A 20605-nucleotide genomic window follows, 5' to 3' on the forward strand; every position below is an offset into this window, starting at 1 on the left:
AGATAATGAGATAATTGCCCAGATAATGAGATAATTACCCAGATAATGAGATAATTGCCCAGATAAGGAGAGAATTGCCCAGATACTGATATAATTGGCCAGATAAGGAGATAATTACCCAGATACTGATATAATTGCCCAGATAAGGAGATAATTACCAAGATAATGAGATAATTGCCCAGATGAGATAATTACCCAGATAATGAGATAATTACCCAGATAATGAGATAATTGCCCAGATGAGATAATTGCCCAGATGAGATAATTACCCAGATAATGAGATAATTACCCAGATAATGAGATAATTGCCCAGATAAGGAGAGAATTGCCCAGAAATAATACATTTTTAAATTAAATTCTGAAATTTGAAATGAAAAGATACAGAGATTTGGAATTAAAGTGGTAGTGGTGGTTTAGTGGTTAGGGGGCAGTGGTGGTTTAGTGGTTAAGACTCTGGGTTACTGATCAGAAGGGTGGGGGTTCAAGCCCCAGCACTGCCAGGCTGCCACTGTTGGGCCCTCTGCTCCAGGGGGTGCTGTACCACGGCTGACCCTGCTCTCTGACCCCGACTTCCTGACGTGCTGGGGTACGTGAAGAAAAGAATTTCACCCTGCTGTAATGTATTCGTGATCAATAAAGACTCGTTTTCATTAAAAAGAACAATCTGCCCAGGTTTTGCTTCAGATCTGAATCTCACTGTTGCTACAGATGAAAAGCAGTAATCGAAGCATTTAGGTTCTTTTCAGCAAATTAAACAATCTCGGTGTGACTGTGTTACAGGCTGTATTTATTTTCATTCATTTTTTATTTTCATGAAAGTAGCACGTGTGCTGTAATTTCTGTCATGAAGTTATTCATTTCCAGTTTCCCGTTCTCACCGGAGCATTCTCTTTTGGGTTTTTAAAAGTGTATGATGTTCATTTTTCTGGGTTTTGTTTTTTTTTTGGTCGGAGTTGTCTGGATCCTACGTCCGTGTAAAATTTCTCGTCCCAGTTTAGCGCAGGGTCGCGAGTGAGAAAAGCGAGCTACGTCCTGCTCTCGAGGACCGGAGTGCCTGGAACGCTGCGGAGCGGGCTCTTGTGATAAGAACGAGCTCTCCATCCTGTCCGCGTCGTACTACACTACAGATGATGGATATTTCAAAGTTTAATAGCTCGCTCGCTGTTGGACGAGCCGGACAGCCAGAGATACGAGCCGATTACGAAAGCCCACCACAAATTTCTTTCTGTTGGAGAAAAAAAAGTTCGCGATTTGCCGCAGAAAATCTCCAAGATGGAGGAACCTCATGCTGCCTGTCATGAGAACAAAGCTGGACTAGGTACATCTTCGACATGTTCTCTGGGACGTGTGCTTATAGGGAACCTTGTCATTAACTGACAAGGCGAATGAAACAGTGGAAAGTTCGCTAGCTACTGGACAAACGTAAATAAACTCCATCCGGGGAGGCGTGGTTTGGAATACATGGGAGTGGCTGTGATACAGAATTAAGGACTAAACAAATTATTACAACATTTATTTTTCTGAGATATCACATTCTACCCTACTGAAAAAAAAAAACCCAACAACTATGGAAACCATTACAGAAATTCTAATGGTTTCCACTTCAAATACCATTACAAACCATCTGCTAACCATTAAAACCATTACTGGTTCTTAATGGTATCCACTAGACAAAACATGCCACCAACAGAAGTCAACAAATTATCAATAGTGACCCATAGGGACCATTACAGTTTCCATTAAAACCAGGTAAACCACTACAATTCTCCTCAACGCACCTTTACGATCACAAATGGTTTAAGTTTTCAGAAATGTACCTCAGCCTGTAGCGAGAGAGAAATCCAGAACGAGAGAGCGTGCTCTGTAATTACACGTCTGCTTGTTTGCTAATTGCTTTGGGAACTCCAGCACTGTTCGAGCAAGCCAGAGCTATATTTAGAGGCTTTTGACGTCACAAAAAGGACAAAATGTCACTGCCCTACAAAGGATGAAAACATTTATAGCATTTATATGAATTAGCGATTAGCTAGCGGCGAGCTTCAGGACACTAAGAGATCCGATTCGATGGAAATTGAAGCTAATTTCGTCCCACCAGATTCTTGTATCCAGTTAAAGCTGCTAACCTCAGAGGATCGTAAGAGGATGTATTATACCACAGAGCTACTGAGATCTGGATTCCGATTGGTCAGAAGGTGTCTTCAATCGCATTATTATCAGATTATTATAGCGAAAGCTTTGATAAAAGACGCATAGCACCAAAAACTAGCAGTTCTGAAAACATTCTCTGACTTCAACTGCCGGGAAATGAGATTTAAATAAAACTGTCTGGTTAAGCGTATCAGAAGTTCATTCAGCTGCCAGATATGTGATTATAACCACAGCATGAAGGAACCAGAGCAGTCCATCCACAGTGCACTTGGGGTGGGGGGGTGGGGGTGTTAAGATGGAGGTTGCAGCTCATTTGATCGAGCTCTCATGCCTGATTCGAGCAGGTAATGGAACACATGCTCCCGGAAGTCGGGGGTCAAAGGGGAAGTGAGGTGAAACTGGGGCAGCGTGCTCATCGGGTCTTACGACCGGGATGCTGGGATGAACAAACCTGCCCTCCACAGCTAGCTTTAAAAAAAAACAACAAAAAAAACAACAACAACAACAACTCGGCTACGTCTCAATATCCAGTGTGATTAATAATTAGCAGCATCATGTGGTCTTGACTAATCAGAATATCCCACAATGCAATGCAAATCAAAAACCATTGAGAATTGAATGCCCAATGGTCAATTTAAGCTAGTGCGTTCGCAGATTAGCATGCTAGTGAGATCCGTAGCCTCTGTTAAAAGTTAGAAGTAAAAAGAACATCATTGATTTGCTGGAGTAGCTAGCAACAGAACAGAACAGTATTAAAAACAGCCAAGTACCTCACCAATCTGTTAGCATAGCTAGTTAGCGCTAAGTTGTCATGATCCTGTGGTCATTTTCACAGCCTTTGACATATTTAGCATTTTCGTAGATTAGCATGTTGTCTCAGAGTATTGTAATTTGACCTTTTTATGTATGTATATATAAATATATATATATATCAATACAGCATTTATAGATTTACATGCTAGCTAGCTATGTCTTCTCAGACATAAATCAATATTTTTACTAGCATAGCATTTTGCTAGAGGTGGATACAAGGTAGTAAAAAAGTCATTTGTTAGAATAGTTAACTAGCACTAGGTTGCCACAATCCTCAATAAAACATATTGAGCGTATTCATAAATTAGCACACTAGCTAGTTCTGTCATCTCAGACTCTAGCCTGCAGTTGATACTCAGTAAAACCGCACTGTCGCTCATGCGATATTTCTTAAATAGCTAGTAATCTGAATAGCTACTGTAGCTAGCACATAGCTGTTACATTCCTGTGTGCATTTTTATTGTCTTTGATATGTGTAACATATTTCTAAATTAGCAAGCTAATCCTGGACCTAAATGACTATTTTAATACAATTAATTACTAAACTTAACAGTCATCTGGAGTTATGTCACTACAAGGCTAGATACCGTAATAGTTTGTTAGAATAGTTAGCTAGCACCTATCGTGACCTATGGCCTTTTTTGTCTGGTCTTCAATGTATTTAGAGAACACACTGATTAGCCAGCTAGCTTGCTCTGTCACCTCAGATTGTTAATAAAAATGACCAAATAGTGTACATTACTAATTTGCTAGCATAGTTATTGCTAAATTGTATAAATCTTGTAATCGTACTGTATTATCTATCGTATATATGCATTAGCATGATAACTAGCAGGAGGTAGGTTGCTACAAGGCTAGTTACCATGGTAATTTATTAGAGCAGCTAGCTAGTCTTTCCCATTTTTATCAGATCAGCATTTAACCTAGATTGTTGGTTCTCTGACAGTATTCATGAGGGAGTTAGATTAGCATGCTAGCTAACTCCCTCACCTGAGGTTATCGTTTATAATACCGACATACCCGACAACATAGTTAGCATTGCTAGTTGGATTTAGATTGGTACAAAGTTAGTCATTTGTTAGTCATGGTTATAGTACAGTCTTTGGCTGTATTGACAGGATATTCGTAGATTAGCATGACTATATAGCTACTGTAGCGGGAGCTAACTTATTACTCATGTGGCTGAATGTGAGAAAAGATTAGCTTAGCTTCATTTTTGGAAGTGTGATTGCTACATGATTAGCTTCTGCTACATGACTATAGAGCTGTACTAGATCTTGAGACACAAGCCTAGTGGGAACATAAATAGAAAAAAGGAACTCTCCGCCTCTGAAACAAAGCTAGAAGGTTGATTTGAGCTCATTTAAGATGGCTTGTGCCCGGTCTAGCTGTGGAGGAGATGGGGAGGATGTAGAAGGAGAGATGTTCACACACCTTACAGAAGGCCACAACCCCTTCCTCCTGGTACAAGAACCCAGAAGAGACGGGGAAGACGAGAAACAAGAAAGAACAAGGAGACATTTTCACAATTTTCACACACACGGAGAGACACACTGACACTTTATACCGACGACAGTGAGAGAGATACACAGAGAGAGAGAGAGAGACAAGATCTACAACACACATGCAGGTTATTATGGGATGTCATTGAAAAGTCAGAAATACGTTAGCGTCTGATGGCATCTCTGTGGAGATTTTAGTCCACTAGGAGCACCAGAGAGCAACAGAAACAGCAATAACGCTATATACAGTACAGTACATTTGTAATTGTGGTTGGTGCTTTTAATATCCTAGCTTTTCACATGATTTTCCAGTCCCGGTCACCATAGTTGGGTAAGACGGCTAAAATGACTCAGCTTACTTTGAAAGAGCATAAACTGTCCGAGTGGCGCATCATGTCCGAGTGGGTAAAGGGATCGCAGAAAGAGGATTATAAAATATATTATAAAACATCCGTCATTAGTCGATATCATGCAGCTAATCAACTTTTGCTAATGCTATGTTAAAGCCGCTGAGGTGAACTGTTGTCCCATACTCTGCGTAGCTAGCTAGCAAGCTAACATCGCTGAGTCACCTGATCCGTTTGTGGAAGTTCGTTCGAATGTTTGAGTAAAGGAGCATGAACGTTAAAGACGGGACCAAATTTTAGACGGTTCAGAAAACGCCAAATTTAAATGACATTCGCTAACACACAGCTAGGCGACCCCTCTTCATAGGCGCGATATTTATTTATTATGACGGTAAAATGAAATATCTGATCCTTCGCTTCGTTTTATGGTTACCGCAACCAACGATATCGCTAATGAAATGCACCCAGTTAGCGCGGTCGGTTCCCCGTCCGCTCCTCAAGACCGGCGGCGTGAAGTCGCGGGAAATGCTAGGACCGAAAGCCGATCACGCACACCGTTCTGAAGTACATGATCATCTCGGACACCCACCTGCTTCCCTCCCATCGACTCGAACATCTTCTCCAGCTGAACCCGAAGCTGCTGGATGTTGTTCAAGAGGATGCATGACTGTCAGGGAGAGAAACAAAACACATGTAGGATCTGCAGATTTCAATTCCTTAATCATATCTGCATGCAGTCATGCTCTGCTAATTATCGTAGGATCGATCGGCCGAGACGTCCTCGGCGAGGGACGGTTATAGCTATGTACTCTACATCGTATAAACACGGACAACAGAGGAGATAATCCTCCGTCTCGTTACCCGTTAGCAACGTTAGCCTTCGTAGCTCCAGTGCAGAGTACAAGTACGAGCTCGAGTACGTCCCCGGGAAATCGTGTACAGTTTATTTTGTCGCCAAATTGGTAGAAGTTGCCAAATCCGCCCCTCGTTCTTCAGCCTGCAGCTGGATGTTTCTCATGGAAAAGAACCTGTGTTTTTTACGATGACTCACCACTTTCTCTTTGTTCAGGTGGTTGCTGAAGTCTTTCGAGATGATGGCGGCGTACTCCACGAGCACTTTGTTGATCGTCTGCAACGACAACACGTCCGCAGTTATGTTATAATACAGTGATAACAGATGGACGGTGATCGGTTTTCTACAGCAGCAGCTCTGACAGTAGTGCAGCTGCAAATCACAGCCTTGTATTAATGCGAATTTATCGTTTCTATAGTAACGACAGTCACAGAGACTTGTTCGGCAGATGCTCCACTAAAAAAAAAAAAAAAAATAAAAAAAAAAAAGAAAAAACGTGTGTAATCGTCGAACTTTTCGGCGAACATTTACGGAAGGAGTCTCCAGTTCCGATGTCTTCAGGACAGAGGAGCTTTCGCTTCTTTGTGGTTTCTCGTTAACGTGACAAATTTGGGGCGGTATTTGTAATTCTGCGTCATCACACCACCACTCGATTGTTTTATTCATCGTGTTTTATTCCTTACATAATATTAAATACTTTTAAATAATTAAAAGAGAGCTTTGACTAACATGGTGGATCGAGCTTTCTCTCTGCTACACATTTGTGAATCGCTAGTCTCCATGCTAACGGTCATACTGTATATTATGGGTTCGTATTTGTCATCATTTTGTCATCATATTTGTTATCATTCTGTTCTTAAAAAAAAAAAAAACCCAAACAAGCAACTTAACGAGATCGTCTAGACCTTCGTGGAGCCGGCTTTGCGCTGGATGACGAACTCGGCAGCTACGAGCTTGTTAGCTTAACGATTATCCCATACGGAATTATTCATCTTCAAGCATATTACTCAGTAACTACTCTCCATTATTCAGGAACTAAAAGGCAACTCATTATTATAAATAAAAAAATAAATAAAAAAATGCATGAGCGAGACGTATAAGTCTGAGCTGCTGCTTAATGAGACGTAGAGCTTCGAAGATGGTGGTTGATCTCGAGTGGAACATAAATAAAAATGCTTATGAAGATCACAGTATAAGTACCTGTTGCAGTCGTTGAGATGGGACGCAAGAAGACTTTTAGATGTTTATTGTTCATTAGGTAAAGATTAATTTAATAGTGTTTAATTCACCTCAAGGCGCCAAATCTTAGCCAAATGAACCGAGGTGTAAATCAATACGTAAAGCTGGTGATAAATCTTCAGGATCGACTCACAGGTGAGTGATCAAATTAATCTTTCCTTTAACTGAGTGGCCTGCAGAACAGTTCTCTCTCTCTCTCTGTTCTTTTAATGCTCTCTCGCTCACGCTTACGCTCCGTCATGTCTTAATTACAGAGCTAAAACACAGCGCTCTAAAGAACGGAGCGTTTCCTCTCCATCGGTTCTCCCATAGGCCTGTATACGTGTGTGTGTGTGTGTGTGTGTGTGTGTGAGGGAGAGAGACAGAAATGAAGGATGGCTTTGCCCTTTTCAATGCATTTGCATTCAGTAGAGACAGGCAGGCCAGGATTCTGGATAACAGCGTTCGATGGATGGGATGGGATTACCTAATCGTCCATCCGTGCGTGCGTGCGCGCGCGTGTGTGTGTGTGTGTGAATATATCCACACCCTAATCAGACATACGACACGGTTTCCGAGCGCCGCCGTTCTGACAGGCAGGAACTGAAACCACGCCGTCCTGATACGACACACAATCTCAATCTCTACGTCCTCGATCATCCCGTGCATGAAAACTATCTTTAAAGGTGCGGTTTGTAATGTTTAACACGTGACTTTACGTCTGTGACGTTTCAAAGAGACGTCATATACCAGAGCGCTGTCAAATTCTCCATTCGGATCGGCTGACGGACTTTCTGAGGCGTGCGATTATTTTTCGGTGAATGCACAGCTAAAGTAGTTCCGGTCAGGTCTCGACCGCATTACAGTTCCGTATCGCTTCGCCGAGTTAACCGAAATAACGGTAAGGTTAGCCTAGCGTCCAACGCGGCACACACACACACACACACATTTAACGTGCAACTTGAACATTAAGTGTAACTTTAAGCGTAGGCCTTTAAGACTGGAACCTCGAGAAACACAAATGAGATCCAGAACATCAGGGATTTCTCTTTCTTCAAGTCTCCATCGCTTTAAGATCAGCAGACTGGAATACTCACTTTAGCAAATCTGCACATGAAGTGAGCGAGGGCTTGAGGGTTCGGGCACTCGAGCTTCTTGATGATCTCGAAGCTCTGGTTGAGCTGCGTGAACACGTCCACCACAGAGCAGGAGAACAGAGCATGCTCAGAGGTCTGCTGGAACTGTGAGAAGAGAGAGCGGGTTTGATATAATGGAGTTTCATTAGTATTGAAACAGTAAAATATTATTATTCCATCCATCCATACATCCATTTTCTATACAGCTTATCCTACACAGGGTCACGGGGAGCCTGGAGCCTATCCCAGGGAACTTGGGGCAGAAGGCAGGGGACACCCTGGATGTGGTGGCAACCCATCACACACACCTTCACACACTACAGACGATTTGGACACGCCAATCAGCCTACAATGCAGGTCTTTGGACTGGGGGAGAAAGCCGGAGTACCCGGAGGAAACCCCCGCAGCACGGGGAGAACACGCAAACTCTGTGCACACAGAGCAGAGGCGGAATTCGTACCCCCAACCACGGAGATGTGAGGCAAGTGTGCGGACCACTAAGCCATCATGCCCCCTAAAACGCTAGCATTAAAATAATAAATGCAAAGTAGCATGTGATTGGTAAAGAATCACTAGAACTGAGAACATTTGCACTATGAGAACTTTACACTACATCAGCCAACTCAATGGGGTCACCACTATGATCCCAGAGACTTATTTTCCAGCCCCAGGATGTCTCAGTCCTGTGTTCCTAGCAACACCGAACCACCCAAAATATATCCTAATATAGGAGATATAATAGGGACCTTACAATATATAAGCACGAGAACATACAGTACTAGTAAAATAGGGCCGTGGGAATATAGAAAATTAGGAATACAGGGCGCTGGGAACATAGGATCTGGGAGATATCACACCTTAGGAAGCTTAGGAAGAACTTCGGAAAATAGGGTCCTCAAAATGTGGGAATATAAGACCCTCGGTGAAAGAACACAGGACCTGGAAAATAAAGGGCCCTGGAAATATAGAGCCTTAGAAACACAGGACATAGGACCTTGGCAAAATAGAGTCATGGGAATCTAGGGTGCTGGAAATATAGGGCATTGGGAAAAGCGGGTCATGGGAATATACAGTAGGGCTATGGGAGTGCTGGGTAAATACAGCTACGTAAGGGAACATGGGGCAGGGGAAATATGGGGCCCTAGAAATATAGAGCCTTATGCTCTGGAGAACGCAGGGCCCTGTTAATATAGGGTGTTGTCGAAATAGAGTCCTGGAAGTATATTGGGATCCTGGGACCCTAGGAATGTAAAGCTAAGCGAATATATACATAGATACGCACCTGTATTTACTAGCTAGCAAATAGCCTTCTCTCTAATAGTCAATTTAGCAGATAATGCAATGACCTCAAGCTGCGTGTCGCAGATCACGTAGCTGACTATACATTTTCATAGAAATTAGCTCACGGTCGATTCTCAGGGTTACACCTGACATACACTTGCGCTTCTTCAGCCTACACTACGTGCTGCACAGAGGTTGGTGCGTTTCAGGAAAATCGGCTGACAGAGGCAGAGTGTTCATGGAAGAACTGCAGGTGTAGTGCAGAATAACACCAGGGTCTAATTTTGGGAACACAAATAGCCAGGACTTTAAATGTCAGTTTATCCTAGTTATAATTACCTCTTCCCGCATCATACCTTCTCGCCCCAGCGGGATGAGTGTTTACAGAAAGAGTTTTTTTCTTCCCCATTTCGGTGTACCAGCAGTTCACAACAAGACATCTGCAATTCTAATCGATAAGTGTGTTATTCATACTCATAAAGCAGCTCTAATATCAAGAGCCCTATCAAATTCAAATTTCAAAGATGGCTTCAGCAGATGTTGTGTGCTTGAAGCAATTAGCAGCATAATGGAATCAGGGCTCTGGGTTGTTATTTTTAAAAGAAAAACAACAATTTTTGCGGAACATGGTTGTTTCCAGGCAACAATAACAATGCCGTGTAGGTTCATAACGCACTTTTGCCACGTCACCATTGTAAGTCTATGGAAGGTCTGATCACATCACCGGCGTAAAGTCTTAAGGACTAATGATACGACACTCTACTCCCTCGCAGGAGTTTAGATCCTATCAGAAAATCAAACACAGCCCCGGGAGGACTCACCCCATCTTTTTTGTCTCTCTCCAAGGCGCCGTTGAGGAAATCCATGGCGACGTCTTCATTCTCATCCAGCCACTGAATAACAAACGGCTCGAACCACCTGCCGAGAGACAGATTCACACCGTTTGGTGCTGAGTATTCCTGCAGGATTTACAGCTTTCACACTGATCTGCACTGACACTGAGGGAGGAAAGTGCCGGAGAAACACACTCGCTTAGCTTGCTTAGCGAAAAGACACTCTTGTAACCATTTACCGCAGCTGCGTTTGTAACCCTCCCGTCATACCTCGTCGCTATCGAGAACATGTGGTCGTGTGGCACCTTGTTCGATTCTGATGCGGCGCGTGCGTTCGGATTCGTCCGCATCTTCCTCGCCAGCTGGATGTCAGGTCACCCGAGCTATTCGCAGCTATCAGACTAAGCGTTCATGAATGTTTAAAAAGAGACCCCCATCTGGAATCTGTGGTGCGTTTTTCGCGGACACTCAGGCCGCAGTTTCAGACATCAAACTACTTTCAATTGCTGACCGCAGCCCATCTGCTGCACTGCACTAAATATTGGCCCCCTTCTGCCCCATCCATCACAGAAACGCCGCCACCGTAGGATCGCTGCTGAGCAGATATTATTCGCATCATTTTCAACACGGTGCTGACTCTGACATGGTGTGTTTGTTGCTTGATGTCTTCCCTGTCACTGCTAGGTTTACCAAAAAATATCCCGAAATATCCAGCTAGCTTGCGTAACGTGGCACGGGAACCAAACCAAACCCAGAACTATCTGTACACTGGTTGAGTACCTGTTTTACATCACATCCAATCACATTCCTCATTAAAGGAGCTCCTCTTTAATTATTGATCTGTGCTACGTGCCTTAACACAGGGGGAAATATTCACCATCAGACAAGGCCGGTTGGTTTTCATGCAAGCACGAGACCAAAACAAAACAGAGGGTGCCAATACTTAACTTATCACTGCCACAAGGTGGCTTGGCGGTTAAGGCTCTGGGTTACTGATCGGAAGGTCGGGGATTCAAGCCAAGCTGCAAAGCTGCCACTGTTGGGCCCTTGAGCAAGGCCCTTAACCCTCTCTGCTCCAGGGGGCGCTGTATCACGTCTGACCCTGCGCTCTGACCCCAACTTCCTGACATGCTGGGATATGCGAAGAAAAGAATTTCACTCTGCTGTAATGTATACGTGATCAATAAAGACTCATCATCATTACCGAGAACATGTCGGGTGAGGTTAATGGACAGGAAAAACGTGTGGTTGAACCTTAAGCTGCGCATGTAGTACAGTAGGAAAAGGAGTTAAAGCGGCAGTATGTTGTATCGTATGTAGTGTGCAAACACCGTGACGTATTCCATAACAGATGAGCGCTCGGAGCCTTCAAACTGTGCGAGAGCACACCGAGGACTGAACTGAAAGAACACCCTGACATTGTTCGGCAGGTTGCAGTTTCATGACCTCGATTTAGGATCTTGTGGCTTCGTTAAATAATAGGATGGAGTGCTATTTTATACGCTGACAAATAATGTGTTTAATTAAACCCAGAGATTAACGTGATCATCACAACTACTTTACACAGTTCTGCTGTTTTACTGGCAGTTCGATAGGAAATGTATAAACGTACTGCGATTCATATTGTGCATCTCTGATTATGTCTTGAAATATTACCATATGGTATTTTGGTCATATAAGCTTCCAGTATGTGGGACCGTATACGCACAATAGATGAAAAAAATAAATATAAAAACGCTATAAGAGCAGTACCGTTATTAATGAAGTTAGAGGACAATTAGGGGACATACACTGTCCAGGGAAAAATATGTGCTTGAGTGTCTAGAACAACGAGCAACAAGGTCGCAGTGTATAATAAAGCTGCAGATAAATTGGTAATTACCCTGGACACGAATAAACCCACCGACAGTCAGAGAAAGCGTCGTGGGTTCTGCCTCTAGTGGCCTACGCAAGAGGTGACACCGAGGCTCGTAATGATGCCCTGCTCAGCTCGCGTTGTTCCCATGACATAAAAATGCTGCTCTGCTCAAATAATGACTCTATAAATCCGCAGATATGACCCGTGAGTTTATATACGACCACGGCAAGTCGTTTCTCATTAAGAGTCCTGGCCATACATCTAACCGTAAATCAGACGTAGAAAGGGGCGCCATTAAAAATGACCTGTCTGAGAATTGAAGCGTATGGCGTGGGATTGCAGCCGAGTGGAAACAGACCGTATGTGTGTTGTGTGTGTGTGTGTGTGTGAAGAGGTTAAGAAAAGCATGCTGGGAATTCGCAGCTCATGGAGGTGCGAGCGTAAACACAACATGGCTCGGGAGTTATTAGCGAAAGCCACTGTGAAGCCCGTTTCCAGGAGGAAACTCCATTTATGCACATGACGTGAGCAATAAAATGAAAACGCGTCCCAAATACGTTTAGGAAGTTCCTGCAGATCAAACGCGATGGCACGTTTTCCTCGGTGTAATTTCACGCGGGTCTCATATTGTGCTTACTTTCCCGAGCTTACGTTTCTTATAACTTGACGCATGAATTCTGCTCTCTGATTGGTCAGGACATTGTCGATTCATTTTCTCTGACAGCAGTACAGCTGTTATTCACAGGTTTATAATAATTAATTAATGCGCTTGTTCTGATACATTATCGTTTCTAGGGTAACAGCTCATTCAGAGGGACCTCATTGATATGGTGAAGATTTCTGACAGACGAGTTTACGTCACAAATTTACGGCATTTGGCGTACGCCCTTATTCAGAGCGATATACTTTTATCTCATTTATACGTCTGAGCGGACGAGGGTTAAGGGCCTTGCTCAAGGGCCCAACAGTGGCAGCTTGGCAGTGCTAGGGCTTGAACTCCTGACCTTCCGATCTGTAACCCAGAGCCTTTAACCTCTGAGTTTACACTCTACAGCTTCTCTCTAAACTGTGATTTTTGTCGGCTCTAAAACAAAATGGCTCCACCACCGAGTGGAAGAAGCTTAATGAAATGCTGGACTCCACTTCCAGCACAAATAAACCTCAACACTAGCCGTTAACTAAGCAATAGTTCCTAAAAAAGTATCGACAACACATCTTGTGTTCATACAACCAGCTCCAGAATTATTGGCACCCTTCCAGAAAATCAAAAAATGATTGTAGAAACCAGGGGTCTTCGATGTTATCCATAATCTTATCCATCGCTCCAGGTTTTAATTCCAACCAATCAGGAGCCACGATTGTTTATTCCGTTCATCCTGGTTTCCTATCTACTAACAAGTGTGCCTCCTGTAGTATTTGTCTGGAATAAAAACCTGGAGCCAAAGAAATAAGATCAAAGACGCCTGGTAGAAACTGATCGTTACACAAAGTGATTCGTTTATAATATAATCGTATAGTTTATAATATAATCGAGGCCGTGTGTAGCGGTCAGATGAGAGCGAAATGAAAGGTTTATATCCGTTTTATATCCAGAATCAACGTAAGCATCGCGCTGTCCAATGAACAACGTGCTTTCATCTTTCTTCTACCCATCCTAACAGACTAAAGTACGGCTGATTAATCACAACATTTATTTAACGAGTATGTTCACTGATTTCAACGTGATTTTAACATACACTATTTATTTATTCATTCATTCATCCATTTGTGAATGCATTTTTGACACCCAAGGTCACTTTATAACATCATTAAAAAAAAAAAAAAAAATAAGAAAGTATGAAAAAGTAGGAAGAGAAGCACGATTCCTTCTAATATTTCACATGATTTGTATTGTTACTGTCACTGGTAATTTAGCTCCTTTCCCCCCTCAACACTACTCCCTCAGAAGCACCGCGTCATATTAACCTCTCTCCCTGACACACGGTGAAACCCCTTGTACAGTCTCCTCAGGTGTGTTAGCATGAATGTGTCTGGTGTTCTCTGTGAGGTTACTCGTCAATGCCCCGCGTGAGTTTTCACTGTGTATCGCATCCTCGCGGCCTCACTCCGCCCTCTATAAAGAAATAAGAGACAAGTGCTGTCGGAATTAAACAAAGTAAACAAACAAGAGCACAGCTTGAAGCAATGAGAGCAAAAGAAGATCATCTCGGTACGCTGCAAAACCGCTGTGAACTGGCATTCAGACAAAGTACCGTGCTAATTCCCTTAGGTTCGTTTTCACATGATTTATAGGACGGTTCACACTGTGTATTAAATACTAGGAAAAAATGTCCACCTTAACGCACGTGGATTTATCATATCGACTCTCGGAGGAAAATTCTCTGCTAATGTCAAAACATTCATAGAGGCTGTGTTTAAATGAAGCTTGTCAGCGACTCCTTTTTGACTCCTTTTCGACTCCTTTGGTGACTCCTTTGAAATCCATCATCAGCGTGTTGGTGTGTTCGTGCGTGTTGCGTGAGATTCGTGTACAGTAAATGTGAAAGTTTTGCATACGAAATACACCTGCGATGACCTCATAAGGATCCATTTTAAGTTCTCATCAAAAACGTGTGTAAATTCGGTAATTCTTTGGATTTTTTGTATGATTCTTTCAGTGAAAAAAAAAAAAAAGGGATTTTTGGAGACGTTTTCCCACTGGACAACAACAATACGGTGCTGCATCATCGGTTATCATGGGGATGTTAGGAAGATTGAAGGCATCATGAATTCCACCGGGTATGTTTTGATTGTAAAACAGTGTTTTAACACAACAATCGCAGTCTTTTTGAAACCCTGGGGTCTGAACTGAAGAGGATGCAAACGTGTACAAAACCAAAAAAATGGAAAAGAAACGTGTGTCTCGATCGGCTCAGCTAGTTCGGTATTCAGGGCATTGATCAGGAAGTCGGTTATTTCAAGGGCACTGGAGTAAAAAAACTGTAAAAATCCCACAATGCCCCGCAGCATCGATTCTCACTATGTTCCCTTATTGGAAATGACGTCATGTTTCGTTGCTGTAGCTTATCGTTGTTGTAGCTCTCGACGGATTGCTTATGTGAGCAATTTTGAACTTTATTTGACGCTCTATAACGACTTTTAAACGGTTAATGATTTTAAAAAGTCCCCTAGCTAGTGTACAATCCTGCTACGATCAATCAGAAAGATATCGGTCCTGCCCGGTGTCGATAAATGTCTAGGGGTGAAGTTTTACGACGCGAGTACGGAAACTGAGTCATGAGTGTCCCTGTGTAGTGAGACAGGGTCCTTACCAGGGAGCTGATTAATACGCACTCTTTATTAGATAACCAGTGTTTAATATCAGCCATTAATAGAGGACATGGGAACACCGTGAAATATTTTTAAACCCGAGGATGATTATGTAATTCTGTGTGAAGGCGGGGTTGTGCTACGCGGATCGCTTGAACCCGTGCTGCGATGCTAGAACGTGAGCCGACAGGCCGTATAGTGACGGGTGTGCCCGCCGTTCAGGTGCGTGTATTGTCGAATTTCAGACCGCGCCGTTGAGATTGATGTTAATAAATAGCACAGGCGCAGCAGCTCTCCTTCTCTGTCTCCTCTCAGCAGGAAAATCAATCCCGCTCGAGGTGTCTGTGTGCTTTGATTGACAGGTGTGTCGTCGCGGCCTGAGACTCGGCCCGCGCTGCTGTCCCACCCCTGTCGCTCTCCCAACTGTCTCTAATGGATTAGATGCCGTTTTGGTGCCAAGAGCCGGAGAAAAGGGCAGCATGCACCGGAAAAATGGGCTCGGATAGATGATAGGTAATTCTAGGTGTGTGTGTGTGTGTGTATATGAGACAGAGAGAGAGAGAGAGAGAGAGAGAGAGAGAGAGAGAGAGAGAGAGAGAGAGAGAGAGGCATGTAAGAAAACAGGAGGCTGATGTGTGTGTGTGTGTGTGTGTGTGTGTGTGTGTGTGTGTGTGAGTGAGTGTGTGAGAGAAAAAATAGGGACCAGAGAAAGCATGTGTGTTGAAAGGAAGTGTGTGTGTGTGTGTGTGTGTGTGTGTGTGTGTTTCTAAATGGCAGTTAATTTAGCGCGAGGTCATCAGGTGTGTCTGAAACAGATGGCAGCCGACGTGACGTTTTGCTGTCTAATAAATCAGATGTCTTTAAGGCGGCACTCAAAGAAATCAGTCAGAGACAGTTTTCGGAGGATGTGATACATGACCTCGTTCCTACAGTAGGATACAGACGGACACACACACACACACACATACACGCACGCACACACACACACAAACATTACTCGATACTGTCCTGTCTTAGTAGACTTTTTTGTTTTTATTTTGGACACACACATTAAAGAAAACAGACACAGCGGCCACGCCTCCTTCAATCTGACTAACAGGCTTTGGCCACACCTCCTTCCCTGAACAAGAGCAGAGGCCACACCTCATCCTTTACTAGGACTAAGACACAATGGCCATGCCTAATTGACTAGTACTGAGACACAGACCTACACTTTCTTTAGTGCACAGGTACAGAGGCCACACCCCCTTCAACACACCTTCTTTTCTATACAGGTACAGAGACCACACACACTTTACTAGGACTAAGACACGACAGCCACGCCCCTCCTTGACTAGAACTGAGACACAGAGCCACACCTTCACTGAACGGGTACAGAGGCCACGCCCACTTCAGTGTGAGAGAAAGCAAAAAAAAACACACCCTCTTCCCTGAACAGTTACACTGACCACGCCTTGTCCTTTAATAGGAATAAGACACAATGGCCACGCCTTCTTGACTAGGACTGATAAGCACATGGGCCACTTCTAAGCAGGTAAATGCTTTTGTGTAATAAACTCTCACCTAATTGACCAGTTTGGTCTCAAAACACAGAAGGATGATGACAACGAGATTATAGTATAAGAAACGTAAAGTCTGGAATAAATAAAGGCAGAAGGAAAACTGGAGGAAAACTTCAGCCGAGAGCATGTTGACCAGACACACAACGGCAAATCCCATAACTCCTGCCTCACAGAACCGCAATCGATTGGGTGTTTCTATAACCTTGGCTCTAAGTGAAGGACAAACAGATAAAGACAAATAGTTAGTGTGTGTGAGGGCATGTGAGAGAGAGAGAGAGAGAGAGAGAGAGAGAGAGAGAGAGAGAGAGAGAGAGAGAGAGAGAGAGTTTACTCACAGAGAATATTCCGGAGGCGTCCCTTTGAAGGCTGGAAGGTCTCGCACATACTCATTGTAAAACCATTTGACCTTGAAGTGCAGATTCATGTACTCGGTGCTCTTGCATAGCCGATGTTTCTCGTGCTCTGTGTGCAGACGAGCAAACAGGAAAAAAACAAAAAAAAACATCAGCACCAACTCATAGTAAACGCTTTATTAATATGAAACTCTTTCTCTTCATTTTATGTTATCACTCCTTGGGATGTGCGCTTGACCGTATCCACCATTGAGGTCCGGACCTCGGGATTTATTTCCGAGGTGAATATTAAAAGTCATAAAATAATCCATCCATCTTCTATACCGCTTTATCCTTCCTTCGGGGTCACGGGGAAACCTGGAGTCTATCCCAGGGAGCATGGGGCACGAGGCAGGGTACACGCTGGACGGGGTGCCAATCCATCACAATGCACAATCACGTACACACTCATTCATACACTACGGACACTTTAGACACGCCAATCAGCCTACCATGCCCCCGCAGCACGGGGAGAACACGCAAACTCCGCACACACAGGGCCACGTTGGGAATCGAACCCCCGACCCTGGAGCTGTGAGGCGAACGTGCTCACCACTAAGCCACCTGTCGTAAAATAACCGCCTAATAATAACACTTTGGAGTCGCAAAGATGGCCGATCTTCTCAGGTGGCCGCTTGCTTGAGCTGACCAATGAAACGGGCTGGGGGGCGGGCTTTGTGGCAGAGCCAGACTACGTCAACAAACCGGGCAGGACAGGCACTTTAATCCGTCGGTTTTTGTGTAGGGTTGAAATGCGTGTTAAAATGATGAGGTAGCGCTGTATATTTGTTATTTTCATTGCGAGATTACCCTAGCAGAGCCCGGTAATATTTGCAAATAAATCTCAATTTACTCCGTGTTTATCGGCTGAATCTGAACACTGTTAACAAAATAAGACGGATCGGAAAACTCCCGTGCTGTTGTTTATTTAGTATAGCCGTGCTGAATAAGATATTTCACACAACAGATGTTCAAAAGTTTACACACCCTCGATTCTTAATCCCGTCAGTCGTTACCTGGATGATCCACGACGTGATGTGTTTATGTTTTGTGAGAGTTCTTCACGAGTCCCTTGTTTGTCCTGAGCAATTAAACGGCTGTTTTTCGGAAAAAATCCTCACATTCTTTACTTTTCCAGCATCTTTAGTATATTTGACTCCTTTCCAACAGCGGCCAAACGATGTCGAGATGCATCTTTTCACACTGAGGGCGACAGAGGGACTCGTACACGACTATTACGCAAGGTGCAAACATTCACTGATGCTCCAGAAGGCAACACGATACATTAAGAGCCGGGGGGAGGGGTGTAAACTTTTGAACAGGATGATCGGTGTAAATAGAGTATGCAAACGTTAAGGAAAGGAAAAGAAGGAAAAGACTCGGAGAGAGCGCACAAGCGGAGCGATACTGGAGTAGACCAGGCTGAGAGGAGAGGTGATCGAGCTGATGTCAGTCAAAGAGACATGTTTCTAATGGAAGTCCAAGCTCAGTGGAAGCTCAGATGTTCTACTGATCACAAGGTCATGAGTTCAAACCCCAGCACTGCCAAGCTGCCACTCTTGGGGCCTTCAGCAAGGCCCTCAACTGCTCAGATGTACAAATGACATAAATGTAAGTCGCTCTGGATAAGGGCGTCGGCCAAATGCGGTAAATGTAATCCAATCCAGCGTCTTCAAATGCACATACGTCGATCAGGGAAATCGATTATTTTTGCCCCCCAACCCCGCTAGCAAACTTGTTTTATTCAACCCTGCGTACGGTCATGGACGTGTGTCAGGCTTATAAGTAAATAAAAGTACCTAAATAATGCTAATAATAAATAAAACCTAATTGAGTTCATTAGCATAACATGGCGCAGTCGTGATATGCTAACCAGACAACGTTAGCTTTATTGTCCACGTAAACAGATCAGCATCCGTATCTTGGGGTTAAACATTATTATTATTATTTTTTTTTACATATTTTATTTTCTCCTCCGAAAGACAAAATCACGAATCACAATTTAAACACTACGTGTAATAAAAGTGCTTTGAGAAACGACACATCCCTGTGTTTGCATATGCTAACTCTTCCTGACACATTTGAACTGCTACATGCTAATACAAACAACGTCCTGAATGCTATTACTGCTGGGTTTCTGTCCACTAACATTCATGTGGCTAACGTTGTGTGTTTCTGTTTGCTAACATCCATGTTCCCTTCTGCTAATATCGCTATGGTTCTGTTTGCTAACACTCCTGTGTGTCTATTGCCATCTTCCACGTAATTCTCCTGGCTAATGTCTGTGATTCTGCATGCTTAGCACCCCTGTGTTTCTCCTGGCTAATGGCTGTTCCTATTGCTAATATCTTCCTGAATCTTGTGGCTACTGTAACTGTCTGTGTTTCTGCTGGTTTAATTCTGTGTTTCTCTTTGCTAATGTCCGTGTTTCTGTCCGCTAACGTCTCCGTGTCTCTGTCCGCTAACGTCTCCATGTCTCTGTCCGCTAATCTCCGTGTCTCTGTCCGCTAATCTCCGTGTTTCTGTCCGCTAAAGTCTGTGTTTCTGTCTGCTAACGTCTCCGTGTTTCTGTCCGCTAACGTCTCCGTGTCTCTGTCCGCTAACGTCTCCATGTCTCTGTCCGCTAATCTCCGTGTCTCTGTCCGCTAATCTCCGTGTTTCTGTCCGCTAAAGTCTGTGTTTCTGTCTGCTAACGTCTCCGTGTTTCTGTCCGCTAACGTCTCCGTGTCTCTGTCCGCTAATGTCTCCATGTCTCTATCTGCTAATCTCCGTGTTTCTGTCCGCTAACGTCTCCATGTCTCTGTCTGCTAATCTCCGTGTTTCTGTCCGCTAACGTCTCCATGTCTCTGTCTGCTAATCTCCGTGTTTCTGTCCGCTAACGTCTCCATGTCTCTGTCTGCTAATCTCCGTGTTTCTGTCCGCTAACGTCTCCGTGTTTCTGTCCGCTAATGTCCGTGTTTCTATCCGCTAATATCTCAGTGTTTCTGTCCGCTAACGTCTGTGTCTCTGTCCGCTAATGTCCATGTCTCTGTCCGCTAACGTCTCCGTCTCTCTGTCCGCTAACGTCTGTTTCTCTTTGCTAATATCCATGTGCTTCTCCATAATTAATGTACATATTTCTTCCTGGTAATCTCTCTTTGTATCTTAATGCTAACGTCTGCAGACCCATAGAACTATCACATTTATATTTATTTACACATTCTATTTACACCTTTCTGCATTTTTGCTACTGCTAACATCTGTGTTTCTGCTTGTTAATATCTCTGTTTTTGTTTCTGTTATCTAATGTCTGTGTTTCAGCCTGTTGTCTATATCTCCACTGCTACCGTTTGTGCGTCTATCACTAATATCCT

General features: G+C 43.6%; 1 protein-coding gene across 3 annotated transcripts in view; it reads right to left on the bottom strand.

Moving 5' to 3' along the window:
• LOC108264818 (protein unc-13 homolog C) overlaps positions 1–20605 on the bottom strand; it is a 185339-nt gene that overhangs the window by 45811 nt on the left and 118923 nt on the right. For all 3 annotated transcript variants that reach the window (XM_017466719.3, XM_047155288.2, XM_053678198.1), the window contains 5 exons: positions 17196–17322; positions 10120–10216; positions 7979–8122; positions 5862–5939; positions 5400–5477 (listed from right to left, as the gene is read on the bottom strand). In XM_017466719.3, the coding sequence (XP_017322208.1) occupies positions 5400–5477; positions 5862–5939; positions 7979–8122; positions 10120–10216; positions 17196–17322 (524 nt within the window). The remainder of the gene's footprint in view (positions 1–5399; positions 5478–5861; positions 5940–7978; positions 8123–10119; positions 10217–17195; positions 17323–20605) is intronic.

The sequence above is a fragment of the Ictalurus punctatus genome, chromosome 4 (genome assembly GCF_001660625.3).
Source record: "Ictalurus punctatus breed USDA103 chromosome 4, Coco_2.0, whole genome shotgun sequence".
Classification (NCBI taxonomy): Eukaryota; Metazoa; Chordata; class Actinopteri; order Siluriformes; family Ictaluridae; genus Ictalurus; species Ictalurus punctatus.